This window comes from Leptodactylus fuscus, chromosome 6 (genome assembly GCF_031893055.1).
Source record: "Leptodactylus fuscus isolate aLepFus1 chromosome 6, aLepFus1.hap2, whole genome shotgun sequence".
Classification (NCBI taxonomy): Eukaryota; Metazoa; Chordata; class Amphibia; order Anura; family Leptodactylidae; genus Leptodactylus; species Leptodactylus fuscus.
This window is the reverse complement of record NC_134270.1, coordinates 165,588,260-165,610,767: the sequence shown is the minus strand read 5'-3', so window position 1 is coordinate 165,610,767 and position 22,508 is coordinate 165,588,260. Positions and strand designations below refer to the sequence as shown.

Genomic DNA, 22,508 nt, shown 5'->3' with positions numbered 1-22,508 from the left:
ACAGGCTGTATATACTATATATTACATGTATCTCCTATCACTGCTATATACAGTACCTGATACATATATACTCCTGTACACAGGCTGTATATACTATATATTACATGTATCTCCTATCACTGCTATATACAGTACCTGATACATATATACTCCTGTACACAGACTGTATATACTTTATATTACATGTATCTCCTATCACTGCTATATACAGTACCTGATACATATATACTCCTGTACACAGGCTGTATAACACATCACATTGTCTGTATCACAACATACACAATATAACACATCAAATCACATTTGCTAGCCCACCAAACTTTTTAAAGCACTTTTACAGTTTCACACGTCTGTGTCCGCCCAATACTCAACTCACCGCAGACGAAGTCGCGGGTAAAAGCTAGTAGTAGTTATATTCTTGTACATAGGAGTAGTATTATAGTAGTTATATTCTTGTACATAGGGGACAGTATTATAGTAGTTATACTCTTGTACATAGGAGCAGTATTATAGTAGTTATATTCTTGTACATAGGAGTAGTATTATAGTAGGTATAGTCTTGTACATAGGGGGTAGTATTATAGTAATTACATTCTTATACATAGAAGTAGTATTATAGTAGCTATATTCTTGTACATAGGAGCAGTATTATAGTAGTTATATTCTTGTACATAGGAGCAGTATTATAGTAGTTATATTCTTGTACATAGGAGGTAGTATTATAGTAGTTATATTCTTGTACATAGGGGCAGTATTATAGTAGTTATATTCTTGTACATCGGGGTAGTATTATAGTAGTTATATTCTTGTACATAGGAGGAGTATTATAGTAGTTATATTCTTGTACATAGGAGCAGTATTATAGTAGTTATATTCTTGTACATAGGAGGTAGTATTATAGTAGTTATATCTTGTACATAGGAGCAGTATTATAGTAGTTATATTCTTGTACATAGGAGTAGTATTATAGTAGCTATATTCCTGTACATAGGAGGTAGTATTATAGTAGTTATATTCTTATACATAGGAGTAGTATTATAGTAGTTATAATCTTGTATATAGGAGTAGTATTATAGTAGTTATATTCTTGTACATAGGAGTAGTATTATAGTAGTTATATTCTCGTACATAGGAGCAGTATTATAATAGTCAATGCTTCAAGTGGCGTAACTAGGAATGGCGGGGCCTGTGGCAAACTTTTGACATGTCCCCCCCCCAACCGACACTGATGCCAAAGACCTCGACCGACCCCCTCCTCCGCATTCCTATGCGCTCTATTATGTTCCTTAGTGGCCCCTGCACACAGTATTATCCCCCATAGTGGCGCTTGCACACAGTATTATCCCCCATAGTGGCCCCTGCACACAGTATTATCCCCCATAGTGGCCCCTGCACACAGTATTATCCCCCATAGTGGCCCCTGCACACAGTATTATGTCCCATAGTGGCCCCTGCACACAGTATTATCCCCCACAGTGGCCCATGCACACAGTATTATCCCCCACAGTGGCCCATGCACACAGTATTATCCCCCATAGTGGCCTCTGCACACAGTATTATCCCCCATAGTGGCCCCTGCACACAGTATTTTCCCCCATAGTGGCCCCTGCACACAGTATTATCCCCCACAGTGGCCCATGCACACAGTATTATGTCCCTTAGTGGCCCCTGCACACAGTATTATCCCCCACAGTGGCCCATGCACACACTATTATCCCCCATAGTGGCCCCTGCACACAGTATTATGTCCCACAGTGGCCCCTGCACACAGTATTATCCCCCACAGTGGCCCATGCACACAGTATTATCCCCCATAGTGGCCTCTGCACACAGTATTATCCCCCATAGTGGCCCCTGCACACAGTATTATCCCCCATAGTGGCCCCTGCACACAGTATTTTCCCCCATAGTGGCCCCTGCACACAGTATTATCCCCCATAGTGGCCCCTGCACACAGTATTATCCCCCATAGTGGCCCCTGCACACATTATTATCCCCCACAGTGGCCCCTGCACACAGTATTATCCCCCACAGTGGCCCATGCACACAGTATTATCCCCCATAGTGGCCCCTGCACACAGTATTATGTCCCATAGTGGCCCCTGCACACAGTATTATCCCCATAGTGGCCCCTGCAAACAGTATTATGTCCCATAGTGGCCCCTGCACACAGTATTATGCCCTATAGCAGCCCCTGCACACAGTATTATGCCCCATAGTGGCCCCTGCACACAGTATTATCCCCCATAGTGGCCCCTGCACACAGTATTATCCCCCATAGTGGCCCCTTCACACAGTATTATCCCCCATAGTGGCCCCTGCACACAATATTAACCCCAATAGTGGCCCCTGCACACAGTATTATGTCCCACTGTGGACACCCATAAACAATTATACTCTGGGTTCTTTTCAGACCCCAGAGTATAATAATCGGAAACCCGGGGGAATAATAACATATAAAACTTTTGTTTCTTACCTGTCCCCAGCTCCTACGCTGTCGGCCACCGCTCTTGTCCTTCTTCAATGACGTCGGACGTCACATGACCCGGGGCGCAGGCCAGGTTCATGTGATGTAAGAGACGTCAGACAACTAGGAAGGAGGCCTGGCAGGATCGTGGAGAGGTAAGTAGCAGTGTTTTTTTATGTTTCTTACCTGTCCCGGGCCTCTGCAAAGACCCCCTGGTATAATGATAGTGTTTGAGGGGCCCGCAGTGTCACTTACCGATCCCGGCCCTGCCAGGATCGGTAAGTAAATAGGGCTCGTAACGGCCTATTAAAAAAAAAACAAAAAAAAAACAAAAAACCACGCAGCAGTAGCGGCTGTCACCAGGCCCCCTAATGTCCCGGGCCCTGTGGCAGCCTCTACCACTGCTACCACGGTAGTTACGCCACTGAATGGCTCATACTGTTGTCACTTGTATTGCACTTGTCCTAATCAGTATTGTAGAGTTTCTAAGCAGCTTTGATATAATATAAATGTATTATTCTTAGGTTCCCCTGTGCGTGCTCCAGTTGTGCATTAAACATTACACCAGTATAAGATTTATATTACTTACAATGCTTTTTTGTCCTGAAATTCTCTTTCTTATCCTCCCGATACACTGAAAACTGTGAACTACATCAATCCTGTTTTTATTTTGGTGCCGTTCCAGACAAGCAGTATAAATGAGATCCACGATCCCGCCGCTTAATTCAATCTTCCTCTATAGGTCTGATACTAATTAACTTTATTTTGCTGCATAATTTGGTTTTCAGTAAACATCTTCCAGCTCTTGCTCTTGTCTGCCCCTAGTGAAGAGATGAGGAATAGCATTTGTATTCTCAGACTTATCGAGCGTTGAAAGACTGATCTGGGCTGTTAAACCATACAAAAAAAATACGCAGCCATTAGATTCCCAGCACGGCGCTAAAAGTAGACTCAGCTACTTAGAAATTAAATCAATTCTAGACTTTTAGTTCCGGCCCTGAGGAATTAATGCTCTTAAGATTCCTGAACTCACTTTGCACTCTTGCTGTAATAGACCCAGATTCATTATTTTTTTTGCCTTGTGCACTGCAGAGACCCTTGAATGTATTCAAACAGAAAGATGGTCATTTTCAACCCCTTTGCAAAGTCTTACTGTGTTGTCTGGATTTTCCTGTGCTATGGTGCAGCGCCTCCTAATGGCTATACTAAGTAAATCTAAATAAGTGAGTTTGATAATTTATTATTCAAGGTCAATTCTTCCAACCCTTTTCAGATGTTTTTTTAATAATTCCCTCCATGATTTTTTTTTCTCAATTCTCCCTTCTCCTTTATAAAATCCTTGCATTAATTATGGAGGACTTATGGAGAGGGTACCCGCACTGGTCCATAGGGGTAGGATAAGTTCCCCTTGCTCGTAGATGGGTGAGGATTCCCTTCCTCAGGGTTAAGATAGGGTTCTCTTATTTAGATTTGGGGCAAGACACCCTTCCTTAGAGGTGGGAGAGGTTCCCTTCCTCAGAGGTGGGCCAGTGCTTCCTTCCTCAGAGATGGAGCAGGTAAGGTTTCTTTCACTGTGGGGTAGGAATGTTTCAATTTCTCAGAGATGGGCCAGTGTTTCCTTCCTCAGGGGTGGGGCAGTGTTTCCTTCCTCAGAGGTAGGGAAGTGTTTCCTTCCTCAGGGGTGGGGCAGTGTTTCCTTCCTCAGGGGTGGGGCAGTGTTTCCTTCCTCAGAGGTAGGGAAGTGTTTCCTTCCTCAGAAGTGGGGCAGTGTTTCCTTCCTCAGGGGTGGGGCAGTGTTTCCTTCCTCAGAGGTAAGGAAGTGTTTCCTTCCTCAGAGTTTGTTCAGTGTTTCCTTCCTCAGAGGTAAGGAAGTGTTTCCTTCCTCAGAGTTGGTTCAGTGTTTCCTTCCTCAGAGGTAGGGAAGTGTTTCCTTCCTCAGAAGTGGGGCAGTGTTTCCTTCCTCAGGGGTGGGGCAGGTTTGTCTCACTTGGGTATAAGGTTTCTTTGCTGGGGTTAGGAATGTTTCCCTCCCTCAGTGGTGGGCCAGTGTTTCATTCCTCATAGGTAGCCAGTGTTTATATCCTCTCGAGTGGGGCAGGTTTTGTCTCACTTCAGTGTAAGGTTTCTTTCACTTGGGGTTAAGAATGTTTTCCTTCCTCAGAGGTGGGCCAGTATGCCATTCCTCAGAGGTGGTCAGTATTTCCTTCGGAAGGGGTGGGGCATGTTTGTCTCACTTGGGTGTAAGGTTTCTTTCACTGGGATTAGGAATTTTTCCCTTCCTCAGAGGTGGGCCAGTGTTTCATTCTTCAGAGTTGGCCGATGTTTTCTTCCTCAGGGGTTGGGCAGGTTTGTCTCACTTTGGTTTAAGGTTTCTTTCACTGAGGTTAGGAATGGTTCCCTTCCTCAGAGGTGGGCCATTGTTTCATTCTTCAGAGGTGGCCAGTGTTTTCTTCCTCAGGGGTTGGGCAGGTTTCTCTCACTTTGGTGTAAGGTTTCTTTCACTGGGGTTAGGAATGTTTCCCTTCCTCAGAGGTAGGGTAGTGTTTCCTTCCTCAGGGGTTGGGCAGTGTTTCCTTCCTCAGAGATGGGCCAGTGTTTCCTTCCACAGAGGTAGGGTAGTGTTTCCTTCATCAGGGGTTGGGGAGTGTTTCCTTCCTCAGAGGTGGGCCAGTGTTTCATTCTTCAGAGGTGGCCAGTGTTTTCTTCCTCAGGGGTTGGGCAGGTTTGTCTCACTTCGGTGTAAGGTTTCTTTCACTGGGGTTAGGAATGTTTCCCTTCCTCAGAGGTGGGGCAGTGTTTCCTTCCTCAGAGATGGGCCAGTGTTTCCTTCCTCAGAGGTGTGGCAGTGTTTCCTTCTTCAGGGGTGGGGAAGGTTTGTCTCACTTGGGAGTAAGGTTTCCTTCACTAGGGTTATGAATGTTTTCCTTCCTCAAAGGTGTGTTAGAGTTATCTTTCTCAGGGGTGGGATAGAGTTCTCATGCTTGGGCTACAATTCATTTCGTTTGAGGGAGAGCAGGGTTCCCGTCTTCTGATGTCAGAAGGGATTACCTTCCTCAGGGCTATGGGTAAAATTATTTTGCTCCAAAGTGGGATTTATTAACTTCCTTGGGGGCAGGGTTCCCTTCATCAGGGTTGAGACAAGGTTCCCTTCCTCAGAGGTTGGGCAGGGTTCTCTTATTCATGAATCCTATAGACTTTTTAGTATGCACACATGTTTACATTAAATGTAAGTCTTACTGGTAAGATTGTCTTGGATGTGTTAACCAGAAATACATGAATGAATTTCCATGGAACAAAGTGTTATGTTAATTTGCACATCTACTCCCAGGGAGCATTGCCTGTGCCTATGGGAAGTCTCCTTAATGAGAAACAGTACCCCCAACAGCTAACCATTTTGCACATGCTGAGGTCATGTTGTAAAAGGTGCCTGCAGAATTCTATGACCTGAAGTCAGAATTCCCCTTTAAGTTTGCAGAGCAAGGAGCTCTGGAAGGGAAATGACTTATATTTCTATATACCAGGAGCCATTTCCATATTAATATATTCAAATTCCACGGTAAATGTGAACTTCACCCTTAAGGATCACTTGTGACTCTTTAAGGACATCGAGACTTGAGGCAAATGGCAGTTTAATATCAGTAAGATTTTGTTATTCTGATCGTCAGTCATCGCTATTGCTGGACAGAGACCAAGGAGAATAAGAATAGTGTGGAGGCTTCGTACAATGGTTACACACCGTAGGGCAGGGGAAGGGGAATATTAAGTTCTTCAGACCATCATATTATCCAGGGGTATACTGACCATTGGAGTACTAGAACAGTGACCCTGAGTCAGGAGTATTCAAGTTGTATTTTATATAACAATAGAGTAGACAGGTGTCACAAATCGGCTATCATATAGACATATCACTAAGGGATCTATGACCATTATAGCTCAGCAGCGTAAACCACCCCAACAATGCCTTATCTACGTCAAAAGCTATTTATGACATCCATAAACAGTCAAGTTGACCTTCCTTGAACCATTGGTGCCACCAGGGTAGAGAAGAACCAACAGATGGCTCGCCAACCATTGACATCTGCCATTTGGTTGGCTCGCCAACCATTGAAATCTAGACCCACTAAACAGCCCATAGTCTTCTCAATTAAGAAGAAGTAAGGACAACATAGACCCACTCATTGTTGGTGCTTCCACCAGATATCTCACCAACCAATGACACCTATGGTCAGCTTTATCTATTGATGTTGTGTGGAGCATAGCCTGTGGTACTACAGGGTCTATAAAAGGGTACCCTAATACTACTAAATGACATGGAACCCCAGCAAAAAAGTCCTGTTCAATAGGTACTACCGTAGTTCAATAGACATGATAGTAGTAAGATTTTGGGCAGGGGATGATCTCAAAGTTGAGGTTTGAGTTTTCCAAATTTCATCAAGGTTGCAGATTTCATCTCCAGTATGCCAATGTATTCCAGCATTGTCACTGTCCAGCAGGCAGAGATAGTACTGTCTCTAGCTGTCCATGAGAAACAGTGCTGAGTCATTATTTATGGTGGGGCTATATGAGGTTGATATTTTCTAGGTCATGTGATTAGTATATGATAATAACGCAAACTTTTCTATCTTCCTGGCAGTTAACATATACGGAAATGAAGACCCTTTTGTCTATGGTAAGTAGATGGCTTCTAGATCTCGAATGGCCTCAAGTAGATGGCAGAAAACATCTGTACATGAGATAGTGGTATGACTGCCCTGAATCATGGGCTGTCAACTTAGGTTTTTGTGTGATATAATATTCTTTTGCATTGTGTTATACACACTGTTTCATTTTGTACAGGAAGTTCTGGGGTCTTCTCAGACCCCAGAATATAATAAGCAGAGGTGCAGAAACATAATAAACCTACCTAAGCTCCCTCATAGTGTCCAGTACTCCCTTGTGGTCCTCTTCAATCATCTTCTCGCCTCTTCCAGCACCCTTGGTAACATCACGGGGTCCTGGGTGACCATTGAGTCTTGTGATTGGACCTCAGCAATCATGTGAGACATGCCACTTGTGGAGGAGCCCGGGAGAGGTGAGTATCAGTGTTTATTATGTTCCCTCACCTCCCCTGGGTCTCCATTTATTATACACTTCTGGAGACCCCATATTATAATATTGATTTGGGGTTGACGAAGCCCAAAAGTTTCAGCTTTGGAAATTTCATAACAAATGAAGTAGTCATGCCCACATAATACTAATGTACAACAGTGCAGTAACTAATGCCGCCATACAGTGTCCATATAATTATTAGCATATAGAACCTGTCATACTTCATTCTATTGTGCTGATCCCTAGAGGTCAGTACCAGAGCAATGTGCTCAGCAGGCGTGGTCTACGGTATGACTGGCACCATCTCAGGGCAGTGCAGAAGTACATCCATACAACTTACCCACCCCTTCCCCCTGTTCCCGCTTATTATCATGTCACTAACTTTCTCCACTTTCATTCAGACTATGAAACTCTCCGGATGACCGGGCTTATTCTTGCAATTGTCATGTTTGCACTGGGCATCATCACTGCTATTAGTAAGTATCTTCATTCTGTGTCCATCATTAAAGGGATTGAACACCGTGGCGTCTTTCTTCTAAAAACATCCCCATACTGGTTTGTCGGTTGTGTGTGGCTTTGCAGTTCAGTGACATTCACTTTAAGGGAGACCTTTCACCACCTCCACCTCTTTGCATCCTTCAATTGTAGGCTGCATAGGGGATATACACACACTCCTAGCACAGTTACTGCTAGTGATCAGACAGCCTCCTGTCACACAGTTATAATACAGATGGCACTGCAGCCTCCTGCATAGATATATATGGTCTTTTAGATTATTTGGGAGTATATAGAAGGATAATTATATTGTCCAGCAGGTAGAGATGGTCCGGTCTCTAGCAGTCCATGTTAAACAATGCTGAGGCATAAAGTGATTTCTATAAATGAAGATGGTGTCTGATCAGAGCAGTCAGAAGGATAAACTGCAGGGATAGGAGTGCAATGTAACCTATCTGCTGATGTACAGCTTCTGTAATTCTTCTCCATCACTTGTGGTCAGTAAAAAGAAACAAGATCATTGTCTTGTGACAATATATCAGCGCTATTTCCTCTAACCAGGACTGCGGTTGTATGAGCAGCAGATCTTAAGAACAGGAAGGAATCTGTGCTGCTCCTCACACATAGAGATTTCATCTGACTATGTTTCGTACATGAATTGTTTCTGCAGCGCGTGCATAGATTTTTCGAAACCCCATCCAGATGTATAGAATAGTAGCGAAAGATCTGTTATGTAAATATTTATATAGTCATTACATTGATACATTGTAACAATCTCTGAGCAGTGTAAGGTCCCATTCATATCTGTGTTTTCTGCACGGTGTCTATATGAGTCATGCGGAAATCGAGCGGAAAACACATGGACCCCGTTATAGTCTATGGGGTCCACGTGATTTCTTAGGTAACCCCTTTTTAATGCATATAGGTTTCCGTTCAGGGGGTCCCTAAGCCTGAACCTGAACACTGATGTGACCCGGGCCCAAGTTAACACTAGCATTCGGGTTTCTGTCCTGGTCCGCATGGGGAAACCTTGTCTGCTTAAAAGGCAGTTACACACAGAAACCCACCGAATGGTTTCAGACGATTTTATAATGAAACCAGTGGAGAGAAAAGTCCTCCTTGCAGGACTTTTCTCTCCACTGATTTTAGGTGGATTCAGTAGAGAGGTCTCGTACGAAGACTCCCACGCTAGTGTGAATCCAGGCAATAAACTACACTTATTTTCAGGGGTGTATATAGAATAAAGGGGTTCCATTTTCACTTCTCTGTCCATGAGCCCCCTTGTTTTCCCTCAGTTTGCAACCATATAGCCCTTTCTTTTACCACTCATAGCAGGAGGCAATGGCAGTGTGATCATAGGCTCAACCCTAAGGAAGTTCACACTGTCCAAAGGTAAGAGGGATGGTCTGGGAGCCAACAGTGGGGCTAGAAGGTGAATGACACTTTCCCCATCAGGCAAAGATGGTATAGTCTCTAGCTGTCCATTTAATGTAATGATAAGACAACATGGGATAGATTGTAGAGCATAAAGATAATTCTATAAATTAAGATGGTGTCTGATCAGAACAGACTGAACTGCAGGGATAAGAGTACAATATACATAAAGTGTAGAGTGTAAGGCCTGTTTCCCATTTGGGGAGTCCGCCTGAAGACCCCCTGAACAGAAACCTATACTCATTAAAAAGCTGTTAGCTAAGTAACCACACAGACCCCATAGACTGTAATGGGGTCCATGTGGTTTCCTCTCGGTGTCCACACGAGCAGACTCCCCAAACGGAATACCGGGCCTTATGCTCATGATTATTGTCTACTCATATCCGGTGGGAAAATAATTCATCCGTAAAAATCTGAGCATGAATATTTCTAATTCCTATCAGATTTGTTATAATCTATTTTCTGTTATTCCACAGGTAACAAATTCAAATGCAAACAAAGAAATGCAAAGTAAGTATCAAGCCCCTCCCCTTGCCCCGCCCCTGCTTAAATCTCCTGGTAGTTCTCTATCTGCCCTTTCCTTCAGGTTAAAACTCTTTAGAACAATTCTCTGAGACAGAATATTCCTTCTCCGTCTCTGCGATGGCTCTCCTGCCGGGCAGGATGAATACAGTGTAAGAGCGCCAGTGTGATACCGTTCCTAACAATAGCAGCTGTTACAGACAAGTCATTTTTGTCAATCTGCCCTCAGTGAGCGGTCGTCTCTGGGTGAACCTGCTGCCATCAGAGGCGCTGCACCCGCTGTGCCAGCTTCTATAATGAATTGCCCAGTCCTTTCATGCCAGCCGACACAAGCTGCAGCTGAGGCTCAGACAGAAATGTTATATTTATAGAGGAATCGTCTCCCGCTTTGTCCTTATTCATCATCATTAGCTTCTAAATCGACTTCAATAATTCAAAGCAGCTTCAATGGGGATAAGAAGCCGCGGTATCCTGCCCCCCCTATCCCCCTGGGGTACAATTACAATAACTTGGGAGTGCTTGGTATCTGTTTTGTAAAGTAGTTTATTCACTAAAGCAACCACCAGGGGGCAGAATATTGCTGCGATCCCGCAAGGCCAATTTGAAATTCCGTAATTTATGACATTTTTTATAGCTACCACCAGGGGGCAACATTTAACACCTTATGAAACAACATTGTACAGCATAGTCATGGCCATAGGCAGCAATCGACTCATTTAAGTCTATAGGAGAGTTTTATAAGCATGCTCTGTGCAGGGAGGGGGTAGGAGGTAAACTATGACTCAGCAGTGTTGTCTATGGAGGTGTTATCTTCTATTGTAACACTGCATGCTGTGTAGATTGGGTTACTGCTACAAAAAAATCCTTACAAAATTAGCAAGTTGCGCTCTATTATTAAGCTTGGTGGTTAGAGTGAGAATTGCAGTTGTACTTATTTTTAAATTGGTGACACATTCCCTTTAAGTATGCACGTGACGTACAGGACAGTTTATGGCCAACACACTTTTTAATATAGATATTTAATCAAATTTTTCTTTTATTTCTGCCCTAGTGGATCCCAGTCTGATGGACGACAACCTCTACAAACTCAAAGTAAGTTGTGACCAAGATCCAGTTGTTGTTCTGCTTGGATCTCCAGTGATCAGTCTGAATCAGCAAATGTTTGATTCTTCTGTAGTGCCTCCACAGGACAAATGAAGCATTACACAGTTCCCATTGAAATCAATGGGTTCTCTGTGTAATGTGTGGACATGCTGGATCCTCCAGAGGTGGGGAGTAGGGGTCAAGACAGATTTATAGGGGATAGGGTGTGGCGGCAGATTTTTTTGAAGAGGACCGGGGTGGTGTTGTATGCCTTGAAGAGGTGGAGGTTGCGCAAGATTTCTTGAACGTGGTAGAGGTGGTGACAGAATTAGTGAAATGGATGGGAAGTGGCGCCAGATGTCTTGAAGAACATGGGCGTCGCGCCAGATTTCTTGAAGGAGTTAGAAAATGGTGAAAGTTTTCTTGAAGGTTGTTAAGTTGGTTCCAGATTTTTTTAAGGTGATGAAGAGGATTCAAAAATTTTCTGAAAGGGGTAGAGTTAATATGGCTTTTGTTGAAGAGGATGAGAAGTGTTACCAAATGAAGAGCTCAACGGAAAAATGGCCTAAGTCCAAAAATCAATATTGTGAGAAAAACAAAATTTAAAGTTTTAGCCTAAAGCAAACGGGCATTATTGTGGAATATATCTATCCAATGTAATCAGCTAATGAACACCGTTAATCCTAATCATGGGTGTACAAATTCTGACCGGGACTAAGCGAGCACGCTTATAACAAAAGTTGCACGACATCTAACAGGAGTACCTTCAAAGCTGTATAAGTTCCAAAATTTAATACAAAAATTGCATAACAGAAATAAAGGCACATCTTAAATATGGCTTACACATCGAAGGCGCTACAGCACATGGTTTATGGTTGCCGCAGCAGTCGGCTTAAGTGCAATCTTATGCTAATATCGTCAAATATACCGTAAAAATTATTAAACGATGAAGAATAATAATTACCTGCCTCCCTTTTCGGCGCTAAATATGCGCAAAAGTCGATTTAGAGCCTTTTAAACAATAAGACAAAGTTTTTACACTAATATAAACAACAGACCGGAAGTCACGATTTCAATGAAAAAATGACCAACGAGAGTGAAGTAAGTAAATTTGTATTGGACTTAGGCCATTATTTCATTGAATGTAAATTCTTCTGCATTGAAATATATGGACAGGTCATTAATCCTAGGTACCTTGTAAACCCAATGCATAGAACGAGGTACAAAGAAGCTTTCTAGGTAATAATTTGAAATATGACAAAATGTGGACTTAGGCCATTTTTCCGTTGAGCTCTTCAAATGTTTTGAAGATGAACGTGGTGCAAGATTTCTTGATGGAGATGGGAAGTAGGGGCAGATTTCTTGAAGGGAATGGGGATGGTGCCATGTTTCTTAAAGAGGATGGGAAGTGGTGCCAGATGTCTTGAAGAAGATGGCTTTGATGCCAGGTGGAACCAAGGGGATGGATAGTGATACAAGATTTCTTGAAGGGAATGGTAAGTGGTGGAAGATGTGTTGAAGGGCGTGGAGATGGTGATAGATTTCTTCAATAGGGTGGAGAAGATTCAACATTTTTCTGAAGGTAGAAGTGGTGCCTGATTTCTTGAAAGGGATGAGGCTTTATGGACGATTTCTTGTAGTGGTCGGAAGCAAGATAGCAGATGGAGGAGAGGAGATCTATTGAAGAAGATGGGAACATGTTTAGAAGAAGATGAAAGTGCCAGTATTCTTGAAGGAATGGGAAGTGGTGGCAAATTTCTTTAAATACGTGGAACTGATGCCAGATTTTTTGAAGAGGTTGTAGGGAACGGGAGGGCAGTCCAAATTTTTCTGAAGGGGTGTAGCTAGTGGCAGATTTCTTGAAGAGTAAGGTAAGTGCTATCAAATTTCTTGAAGAAGACACCCCTGCAAGACTTCTTGAAGAGGATACCAAGTAGCTGCCAGATTTCTTGAAGATGTGTAGAGGTATTGGCAGATTTATTGAAGGTTGGTAGGACATACTACCAAATCTTGAGTAGAGATGAGCCAACCAGTTCATATAGAACTAGATTCGACCAGAATTTTCCAAAAATGTTGGGTTCCACCCATCTTTAGTCTTGAAGACGATGGATAGGATGACAGATTTCTTGAAGAGGATGGAGATTTATTCAAGATTCCTTGAAGGGCGTGGAGGTGGTGCCAAGTATTTTGAAGGGGATAGTGATGAGTTCAGATATTTTTGAAGGTATCGAGGTAACAACAAGTTTCTTGAAGAGGATGGTAAGTTTGGAGAAGAAGGAGTGGTGTCATATTTCTTGAAAGGAACGTGGAGTGAAGCCAGATTTTTTGAAGAGAGTAGGGGGCTTAGATTTGAGAGATAGGGTGGAGATGATATTGTTAGGGTTTTGGGGTTTTTTGAAGGATTTTTTGAAGGATATGGGATGTCCTGCCAGATTTCTTAAAGAGGGTTGGGAAATGTTCACAGATTTTCTTGAAGAGGATGGGAAATGTTCCTTCGATATTATTGAAGGTAACCATGTTGTCCTTTTTGTGTCTGTTTTTCCCCCAGCTCCTGGTGGAAGTGTATAGTCAACGGTCCTCCATCCTTCATTTCTGCTGCTGGATCCAGTCTCCGGTCTCCCCCTCGTGACCATACGATGGGGAAAGGGATAGAGAGGAATTTGCCCCCTCCCATCAATGTCAATGTCCCGGATAGCGTGTTCAATGCATGCCTGACTCTCCCTCGCGTGACAACCCCCTTCCTACGACCAAAAACACACAGAGCTTCCATTTCTCCTCCTAGAAGACTGACTCCAAGACACCTCCAACCCAATACACTGAGCAAGATGCACAAAGAGATTCAGACAGGGGGCACTATAACTGAGCAGACACTTTAAAGCACTGACGTACATCTAGTAAGGTTATCCCCCCGTAATTTAGGATATCAAGTCTTAGCACAAAGCTGCAGGCTACCTCTTCCCCTCCCCCACCTCCTCCCCATCTAGAGTGTTGATATAGATAGATTTAAGCAGCAACCCAAAAAAAATTGGACCTAATAATAGAGAATTAGACAGATTCCCAATCTACTAGCTTTAGGGGACAGGAATATTGGGGGGCTATGGGTAATATTGACCCCCCCCCCCATATTAATCTAAGAAGCTAGCACTCTATGTGGTCTGCTTGACCATGGACCACCAAAGTTTATTGCTCTCCTGCAGGTCTCTCTTTTATGGATGAAAGGGTTAATTGGGTGGACATTGCAGTAAAAGTGACCCCTGCCCCTTTAAATTATTTGTATATAGCATGTGACATAAATCTATATCTATATTAATAAATGGCTATAAGAGGACAGATCTATATATGATACATGCGCATGGATAATATATGCAAATTGGGTTTTTCGCTCTTCTTCCCCGGACGCGCCAATAAAACAAGTTATTTCTATATTTGGCCGCGTGTGTTTCTTGTGTCTCAGGATTAATGGAGCCATGAGTTACATGTAGTATGTTTCACGTCAGGGTCATGTGTGGTGGTAAATGTCTCCGGAAATGTGAAGTGATAAATAGTGATGATATGGAACGTGGAGGTTACACATCACATAAAAAACACAACAGTCAGCCGCTACCCAACCAGAAATGGCTGATAACAGAGAGCGATATATTCACCTGCACAGCGAATGGAGATAAAACTGTAGGTGCAAAAAAAGAATATGAATATTCTCATTCAATATAATGGCGAATAAAACTTGTATGGTAAAAAATAATAGTTATCAGAGTGACCAGACAACAGGACACCCTCAGGGATCAGTCAATAGAAGCATCCCAGAGAGTAGCCAATAGACCCACGCCCAGGGATCAGACACCAGACCCATCCCCAGGCAATAACCAATAGACCCACGCCCAGGGAACAGACACCAGACCCACCCCCAGGCAATAGCCAATAGACCCATGCCCAGGGAGCAGACACCAGAAGCACCCCATGGAGTAGCCAATAGACCCACGCCCAGGGAGCAGCCACCAGACCCACCCCCCAGGCAATAGCCAATAGACCCACGCCCAGGGAACAGACACCAGACCCATCCCCAGGCAATAGCCACTAGACCCACGCCCAGGAAACAGACACCAGACCCATCCCCAGGCAATAGCCAATAGACCCACGCCCAGGAAACAGACACCAGACCCATCCCCAGGCAATAGCCAATAGACCCACGCCCAGGGTGCAGACACCAGACCCACCCCCAGGCAGCAGCCAATAGATCCATGCCCAGAGAACAGACACCAGACCCATCCCCAGGCAATAGCCAATAGACTCACGCCCAGGGAGAAGACACCAGACACACCCCCAGGCAATAGCCAATAGACCCACGCCCAGGGAGCAGACACCAGACCCACCCCCAGGCAGCAGCCAATAGATCCATGCCCAGAGAACAGACACCAGACCCATCCCCAGGCAATAGCCAATAGACCCATGCCCAGGGAGCAGACACCAGATCCACCCCCAGGCAATAGCCAATAGAAGCATGCCCAGGGAGAAGCCACCAGATCCATCCCCAGGCAATAGCCAATAGACCCACCCCCAGGCAATAGCCAATAGACTCATGCTCACGGAACAGACACCAGACCCACCTCCAGGCAATAGCCAATAGACCCACGCCCAGGGAGCAGCCACCAGAAGCACCCCATGGAGTAGCCAATAGACCCACCACCAGGTAGCAGCTAATAGAACCACGCCCATGGAGCAGACACTTGACCCACCCCAGGACATAGCCAATAGACCCACCCCCATGGAGCAGCCCCCAGACCCACCCCCAGGCAGCAGTCACCAGAAGCACCTCATGGAGTAGCCAATAGAGCCCTTGCTTAGGAAACTGTCAACAAAACCAATCCAAGGTAGAAGCCACCAGAATGACTCCAGGGAATAGCTAATAGAGCCCCTGGTTAGGAAACAGGAAACAGAGCCATCTAAGGGAGAATTCAACAGTACCCACCCCAGAGAAGCCATGAGAAACACCCCAGTGCGTAGCCAATGGTGGAACAAGGTGCCTATAGAGCCAATAGAAGAACACCAAGGAGCAGACAATAAATCCCCCCAAAGAGAGCAGCCAACAGAAGCATCCATCAGAGCCATTCCTGCAGGGAAGCCACCAGAAGTACCCTCGGGAGCAGCCAATGGTCCTACTCTCAGGGGACAGCCAACAGAGCCACTCTCAGATAGCAGGCAGGGTGTCCACCCCTAGGGATCACCCAACGGAGCCACCCTTGGGACCAGTCAAGCAAGATAATCCTGGAAAACTGTTAGAGCCATTCCAAAGAAGTAGCTAACAGTGCTACATACTAGGAGTAGTCAAGGGAGCCATCCCAAAGGAGCAGACGAAATAAGTACACTGTAGAGCAGTCAATAGATCCCTCCCTGGAGGGCAGTCACTAGAGCTACCATCAAGTACCAGCCAGGTGAACCACCTTAGATTGCAGTCAACAAATGGCACGCTGGAAGATCAGTCAACGGAAGTACCTCAGAGAGAATCCAACATGGCCACCTCAGAAAGCAGCCAAAAGGCAACCACCCAAGGAACCCATCATTCCTTCCATGCCAGTCTTGTGGTGCAGAGGGATGATATTGAGGTGCCCATTTGGCATAAGCCCCTCTTTTGTCCCAAACATGGATCAGATGCCCTGATTGTGCAAATGAGGGCAGAGAAGGGCTGGGATTGGGGTACACTAATCTATTATAACTCCCAATAGAATCTACTCTAGTTCCTTCCAGTCCACTTTGGCGCAGATTTATGAAGACGCCAAAGACTCTGGTGGGTCCCTGCACCAGTTAGGCCATTGATTAGGCATATTAAGGGGGGTGTAGGAATAATGATGATGTCATCAGATGAGAGATACAGATATTACCCCCCACCGCAGCCCCCATCCCCCGCGCCTCAGGCCTCTTTATTTCATACATCTCGTCTGTACACAGGAAGGTGAATTATTAAAGAGAATGATTCTTATAAATAATGGAGAAGGAATTTCATTGTTTTCTCCTCCACCTGCCAGCACCCCCCCCCCCCCCACCCAGGGACGCCTGCCCCTGCCATTAACCCTGCGCTGCACAGACCCAATAATATGCAGAGTCTATGCACAACTAAGAGGAAACCCTGCAATCTACTGCAGTATTAACCCCATAACCACCGCCATTGTGCTGTGCAATGCATCACTGTCTCCACCGCTGCTGCGCAAGGCCAGAAAACGCTGCACTATTAACCCTTCAATGGCCGATTACACTGCCGTCACGTATCATATGTCTTCATCTCTTTTCAATCTAAAAGTTATTGCTGTAAAAGAGACGTAAAGTGAAGAATAATAGTAACAAAATACACAATAGTTACTGTTATCAGTATATGGAGACACTGTCACATATGTATGAGCTCAGATATGGCACACGGGATCATACATGATAGGCATGGGCCCCATAGCAAGAACTGGGCCCCACCCTACTAAGGCCGCCTCAGATTCCAGTCCAAAATACGGGTAGCTGTGACTGGATCCCGGTGCAGTGAACTGGTATCCAGTCGCGCACTCCGCTCTGGATTAGGCCCAAATAAATGGCCTAGTCAGGAGGAGGGAGTGTCTTCAGGCGGATTCGCCTTGCGGATTCGCCTTCGCCTTGCCGGAACAAACGGCTCCCAGAAAAAAGAACTGACCGGATCCCATTGATTTCAACAGGAGCCGTCTTTTTAGTCAGGATTTTGAGACGGATACGGCCTCAAAATCCTGACCAAAAAAACCCATGTGAATTTACGATGAGGTTAAGGCGCCACGTAGTGGGCCGCAGCCATAAAGCACTGTGGGAAAAAGCGTGGCGGAAACACATCACAGTTTTTTCCGCAAAGCTTTTCACAGAAAATCCGCAGAGGTTTCCTCTGCAGACTATTTGCTTCCGTTATACCTATAGGGAAAACGTTTTTCTAATACACACAGTGATGTCACAGTACAGGGATAATACACACAGTGATGTCACAGTACAGGGATAATACACACAGTGATGTCACAGTACAGGATAATACACACAGTGATGTCACAGTACAGGATAATACACACAGTGATGTCACAGTACAGGGATAATACACACAGTGATGTCACAGTACAGGATAATACACACAGTGATGTCACAGTACAGGATAATACACACAGTGATGTCACAGTACAGGATAATACACACAGTGATGTCACAGTACAGGATAATACACACAGTGATGTCACAGTACAGGGATAATACACACAGTGATGTCACAGTACAGAGATAATACACACAGTGATGTCACAGTACAGAGATAATACACACAGTGATGTCACAGTACAGGGATAATACACACAGTGATGTCACAGTACAGAGATAATACACACAGTGATGTCACAGTACAGGATAATACACACAGTGATGTCACAGTACAGGATAATACACACAGTGATGTCACAGTACAGGATAATACACACAGTGATGTCACAGTACAGGATAATACACACAGTGATGTCACAGTACAGGGATAATACACACAGTGATGTCACAGTACAGAGATAATACACACAGTGATGTCACAGTACAGAGATAATACACACAGTGATGTCACAGTACAGGGATAATACACACAGTGATGTCACAGTACAGAGATAATACACACAGTGATGTCACAGTACAGGATAATACACACAGTGATGTCACAGTACAGGATAATACACACAGTGATGTCACAGTACAGGATAATACACACAGTGATGTCACAGTACAGAGATAATACACACAGTGATGTCACAGTACAGGATAATACACACAGTGATGTCAGAGTACAGAGATAATACACACAGTGATGTCACAGTACAGGGATAATACACACAGTGATGTCACAGTACAGAGATAATACACACAGTGATGTCACAGTACAGAGATAATACACACAGTGATGTCACAGTACAGGGATAATACATACAGTGATGTCACAGTACAGAGATAATACACACAGTGATGTCACAGTACAGAGATAATACACACAGTGATGTCACAGTACAGAGATAATACACACAGTGATGTCACAGTACAGAGATAATACACACAGTGATGTCACAGTACAGGGATAGTACACACAGTGATGTCACAGTACAGAGATAATACACACAGTGATGTCAGAGTACAGAGATAATACACACAGTGATGTCAGAGTACAGAGATAATACACACAGTGATGTCACAGTACAGGGATAATACACACAGTGATGTCACAGTACAGAGATAATACACACAGTGATGTCACAGTACAGAGATAATACACACAGTGATGTCACAGTACAGAGATAATACACACAGTGATGTCACAGTACAGAGATAATACACACAGTGATGTCACAGTACAGGATAATACACACAGTGATGTCACAGTACAGAGATAATACACACAGTGATGTCACAGTACAGGGATAATACACACAGTGATGTCACAGTACAGGATAATACACACAGTGATGTCACAGTACAGAGATAATACACACAGTGATGTCACAGTACAGAGATAATACACACAGTGATGTCACAGTACAGGATAATACACACAGTGATGTCAGAGTACAGAGATAATACACACAGTGATGTCACAGTACAGGATAATACACACAGTGATGTCACAGTACAGGATAATACACACAGTGATGTCACAGTACAGGGATAATACACACAGTGATGTCACAGTACAGAGATCATACACACAGTGATGTCACAGTACAGAGATAATACACACAGTGATGTCACAGTACAGAGCTAATACACACAGTGATGTCATAGTACAGAGATCATACACACAGTGATGTCACAGTACAGGGATAATACACACAGTGATGTCACAGTACAGAGATAATACACACAGTGATGTCACAGTACAGGGATAATACACACAGTGATGTCACAGTACAGAGATAATACACACAGTGATGTCACAGTACAGAGATCATACACACAGTGATGTCACAGTACAGGGATAATACACACAGTGATGTCACAGTACAGAGATAATACACACAGTGATGTCACAGTACAGGGATAATACACACAGTGATGTCACAGTACAGAGATAATACACACAGTGATGTCACAGTACAGAGATAATACACACAGTGATGTCACAGTACAGGGATAATACACACAGTGATGTCACAGTACAGGGATAATACACACAGTGATGTCACAGTACAGGGATAATACACACAGTGATGTCACAGTACAGAGATAATACACACAGTGATGTCACAGTACAGAGATAATACACACAGTGATGTCACAGTACAGAGATAATACACACAGTGATGTCACAGTACAGAGATCATACACACAGTGATGTCACAGTACAGGGATAATACACAAAGTGATGTCACAGTACAGAGATAATACACACAGTGATGTCACAGTACAGGGATAATACACACAGTGATGTCACAGTACAGAGATAATACACACAGTGATGTCACAGTACAGAGATAATACACACAGTGATGTCACAGTACAGAGATCATACACACAGTGATGTCACAGTACAGGGATAATACACAGTGATGTCACAGTACAGGGATAACACACACAGTGATGTCACAGTACAGAGATAATACACACAGTGATGTCACAGTACAGGGATAATACACACAGTGATGTCACAGTACAGGGATAATACACAGTGATGTCACAGTACAGGATAATACACACAGTGATGTCACAGTACAGGGATAATACACACAGTGATGTCACAGTACAGGGATAATACACACAGAGATGTCACAGTACAGAGATAATACACACAGTGATGTCACAGTACAGAGATAATACACACAGTGATGTCACAGTACAGGGATAATACACACAGTGATTCCACGGTACAGGGATAATACACACAGTGATGTCACAGTACAGAGATAATACACACAGTGATGTCACAGTACAGGATAATACACACAGTGATGTCACAGTACAGAGATAATACACACAGTGATGTCACAGTACAGGGATAATACACACAGTGATGTCACAGTACAGAGATAATACACACAGTGATGTCACAGTACAGGATAATACACACAGTGATGTCACAGTACAGGGATAATACACACAGTGATGCCACGGTACAGGGATAATACACACAGTGATGTCACAGTACAGAGATAATACACACAGTGATGTCACAGTACAGGGATAATACACACAGTGATGTCACAGTACAGGGATAATACACACAGTGATGTCACAGTACAGGGATAATACACACAGTGATGTCACAGTACAGAGATAATACACACAGTGATGTCACAGTACAGAGATAATACACACAGTGATGTCACAGTACAGAGATAATACACACAGTGATGTCACAGTACAGAGATCATACACACAGTGATGTCACAGTACAGGGATAATACACACAGTGATGTCACAGTACAGAGATAATACACACAGTGATGTCACAGTACAGGGATAATACACACAGTGATGTCACAGTACAGAGATAATACACACAGTGATGTCACAGTACAGAGATAATACACACAGTGATGTCACAGTACAGAGATCATACACACAGTGATGTCACAGTACAGGGATAATACACAGTGATGTCACAGTACAGGGATAACACACACAGTGATGTCACAGTACAGAGATAATACACACAGTGATGTCACAGTACAGGGATAATACACACAGTGATGTCACAGTACAGGGATAATACACAGTGATGTCACAGTACAGGATAATACACACAGTGATGTCACAGTACAGGGATAATACACACAGTGATGTCACAGTACAGGGATAATACACACAGAGATGTCACAGTACAGAGATAATACACACAGTGATGTCACAGTACAGAGATAATACACACAGTGATGTCACAGTACAGGGATAATACACACAGTGATTCCACGGTACAGGGATAATACACACAGTGATGTCACAGTACAGAGATAATACACACAGTGATGTCACAGTACAGGATAATACACACAGTGATGTCACAGTACAGAGATAATACACACAGTGATGTCACAGTACAGGGATAATACACACAGTGATGTCACAGTACAGAGATAATACACACAGTGATGTCACAGTACAGGATAATACACACAGTGATGTCACAGTACAGGGATAATACACACAGTGATGCCACGGTACAGGGATAATACACACAGTGATGTCACAGTACAGAGATAATACACACAGTGATGTCACAGTACAGGATAATACACACAGTGATATCACAGTACAGGGATAATACACACAGTGATGTCACAGTACAGGGATAATACACACAGTGATGTCACAGTACAGGGATAATACACACAGTGATGTCACAGTACAGAGATAATACACACAGTGATGTCACAGTACAGAGATAATACACACAGTGATGTCACAGTAC

At 43.8% G+C, this 22,508-nt stretch overlaps 1 protein-coding gene across 1 annotated transcript in view; it reads left to right on the top strand.

The window, feature by feature from the left end:
• Window positions 1-14,497, top strand: part of LOC142208998 (sodium/potassium-transporting ATPase subunit gamma-like) — a 29,227-nt gene extending 14,730 nt beyond the window's left edge. Inside the window, exons 2-6 of the mRNA XM_075277925.1 lie at window positions 7,101-7,136; window positions 7,957-8,031; window positions 9,961-9,994; window positions 11,058-11,098; window positions 13,638-14,497. Of these exons, the coding sequence (XP_075134026.1) occupies window positions 7,101-7,136; window positions 7,957-8,031; window positions 9,961-9,994; window positions 11,058-11,098; window positions 13,638-13,657 (206 nt within the window). The 3' untranslated portion in view covers window positions 13,658-14,497. The remainder of the gene's footprint in view (window positions 1-7,100; window positions 7,137-7,956; window positions 8,032-9,960; window positions 9,995-11,057; window positions 11,099-13,637) is intronic.
• Window positions 14,498-22,508: the final 8,011 nt, after the last annotated feature.